The sequence below is a fragment of the Fulmarus glacialis genome, unplaced genomic scaffold, assembly GCF_000690835.1.
Source record: "Fulmarus glacialis isolate BGI_N327 unplaced genomic scaffold, ASM69083v1 scaffold42297, whole genome shotgun sequence".
Taxonomy (NCBI): domain Eukaryota; kingdom Metazoa; phylum Chordata; class Aves; order Procellariiformes; family Procellariidae; genus Fulmarus; species Fulmarus glacialis.
Genome location: NW_009223303.1, coordinates 2221 through 5013, shown reverse-complemented (window position 1 = coordinate 5013; position 2793 = coordinate 2221). Strand labels below are relative to the sequence as shown.

General features: G+C 42.4%; 1 protein-coding gene across 1 annotated transcript; it reads left to right on the top strand.

The window, feature by feature from the left end:
• Positions 1 to 19: 19 nt before the first annotated feature.
• FZD10 (frizzled class receptor 10) lies at positions 20 to 1868 on the top strand. The gene has a single exon (XM_009581756.1). The coding sequence runs from the start codon at positions 25 to 27 to the stop codon at positions 1780 to 1782; it is 1758 nt and encodes a 585-aa protein (XP_009580051.1). The 5' UTR covers positions 20 to 24; the 3' UTR covers positions 1783 to 1868.
• Positions 1869 to 2793: the final 925 nt, after the last annotated feature.

Genomic DNA, 2793 nt, shown 5'->3' with positions numbered 1-2793 from the left:
GCCTGCGCCGCTGCAGCCGCCACAATGGGGCCAGCGACGAGGAACTTGGTGCGGGCTCTGCTGGTGCTCTGCTGGCTGACCCGCTGCTGCACGGGGATAAGCTCCATAGACATTGACCGCCCCGGTGACGGGAGGTGCCAGCCGATAGAAATCCCCATGTGCAAGGATATCGGGTACAACATGACGAGGATGCCTAACCTGATGGGACATGAAAACCAAAGGGAAGCTGCCATTCAGCTGCACGAGTTTGCCCCCTTGGTGGAGTACGGTTGCCACAGCCATCTGAAATTTTTCCTTTGCTCCCTCTATGCCCCTATGTGCACGGAGCAGGTTTCTACACCAATCCCAGCCTGCAGGGTTATGTGCGAGCAGGCGAGGCTGAAATGCTCTCCTATTATGGAGCAGTTCAATTTTAAATGGCCAGACTCCTTAGACTGCAGCAAACTGCCCAACAAGAATGACCCCAATTACCTGTGCATGGAAGCTCCCAACAATGGATCAGATGAGCCACCCAGAGGATCCAGCATGCTGCCACCCATGTTCCGTCCACAGAGGCCCAGCAGTGGCCACGATCTGCAGCAGCATAAGGACAGCCTCAGCAGAACCTCCTGTGAAAATCCTGGCAAGTTCCACCACGTGGAAAAGAGTGCTTCCTGCGCGCCGCTCTGCACTCCGGGGGTTGATGTTTACTGGAGCAAGGATGACAAACAATTTGCTGTCATTTGGATTGCCATCTGGTCCATTCTGTGCTTCTTCTCCAGTGCTTTTACTGTACTCACTTTTCTGATAGATCCTCAGCGTTTCAAGTACCCCGAGAGGCCCATTATCTTCCTCTCCATGTGCTACTGTGTCTACTCAGTGGGGTACATTATTCGCCTCTTTTCAGGTGCTGAAAGTATTGCCTGTGACAGGGACAGCGGCCAACTCTATGTCATCCAGGAAGGACTGGAGAGCACTGGCTGCACCATTGTGTTCCTGGTTCTGTATTACTTTGGTATGGCAAGTTCCTTGTGGTGGGTAATCTTGACTTTAACTTGGTTTCTAGCAGCTGGGAAAAAATGGGGGCATGAAGCAATTGAAGCAAACAGTAGCTACTTTCATTTGGCAGCATGGGCCATTCCAGCTGTGAAGACCATAATGATCCTAGTTATGAGAAGGGTGGCTGGAGATGAGCTGACAGGGTTGTGCTATGTTGGAAGCATGGATGTGAATGCCTTGACAGGGTTTGTACTCATTCCTTTGGCTTGTTATCTAATCATTGGCACTTCTTTTATTCTTTCTGGTTTTGTGGCCCTTTTTCATATCAGGAGGGTGATGAAAACAGGTGGAGAAAATACTGACAAGTTGGAGAAACTTATGGTCAGGATTGGTGTCTTCTCAGTCTTGTATACAGTGCCTGCAACTTGTGTGATAGCTTGCTATTTTTATGAAAGACTTAATATGGATTATTGGAAAATTGTGGCGACTCAACAGAAATGCAAGATGAACAATCAGACTAAACATTTAGACTGCATGATGAATAACTCTATTCCAGCAGTAGAAATTTTTATGGTCAAAATTTTTATGTTATTAGTTGTGGGCATTACTAGTGGTATGTGGATCTGGACTTCCAAGACTCTTCAGTCCTGGCAAAATGTTTGTAGTCGAAGATTAAAGAAGAGAAGTAGGAGAAAACCTGCAAGTGTTATTACAAGTAGCGGAATCTACAAAAAACCTCAACATCCACAGAAAACTCACCTTGCAAAATACGAATCGACATTACAACCACCCACTTGTGTGTGACTAGGTTTTAGAAAAGACTGTATCTCACCTTACAGACTTACAAATGTCCACAGTAGCAGTCAGAAATTAAAAAATAAATGGTGCTTTTTTTTGTCAGAGAACAGTTTAATATCTCAAGGCAAAAAATGTATCATGCTGAATTCAGGACCTGGTGAAAAACTGAAGGTAAATGTACTTATGGAAAGGTTTTCAGTGAAAGAAATATTGTGAATTAAAACAGTCTCTTCTGTTACTAATTTGTAGTTAAGTACTTCATCCAGCCCTCAGTTTTTGTTTTTGTTTTTTTGTTTTTTTTTTTTTTTTAAAAAACCCAACACTCTCTTTAAGTTTTTCATGTAGCTGAGCTGGATTTCCTACAAGTTTCTGAGTAATAAGGTATAGTCAAGTTTTATGGAGCAATTATTTTATTTTAAAAGTGCCCAAGTGAGCATTGTCTCTTTAGGGAAACTACGGTCCCAAAGAGCCCTATTCTCAGTAAGTATGCTATCTGTGAAAGGAACTTCCGTGCTAACTTTAAAAAAATGAAAAAAAGAAAAAAAAAAAAGAGAGAAATCCTTTACAACTCATCTCAGCCTAGTGGGTTTGGAGTGCCTAAAAATAGGTTCAATCTATAATGCTCACCAATATTCTTTCACTAAAAGAGAAACTTCCTGCACCAGACACAAACTTTGTGAATAAGAATAATGTGCAATACATTTTTTTTCTTACCATGACATGAAAAGAGAAACAAGTATTTTGCTGTACATAAAGACAACAAAAGAAATCTCTTAACAAAAGAACTAAGAGGTCTAGTCCACAGAAACCCTTTAGTGTTACATTTTGTGGCTTTTTAATGGAAATCAAGCCAATGTTATACACGTTTGGACTGATTTGTGCAAAAAAAAAGGGGGGGGGGTCAATTCAAAGAGACCCAAAGGGCTTATTGACTCTTTCTATTGTTAAACAAATTCTCACTATGAATAGATCAAGAAGCACTAGATTCTGCAAAGGGAAGCTTTGTATAGAGTGATG

Coding starts and splice junctions, on each gene's coding strand:
- FZD10 (XM_009581756.1), top strand. CDS start 25: ATGGGGCCAGCGACGAGGAACTTGGTGCGGGCTCTGCTGGTGCTCTGC.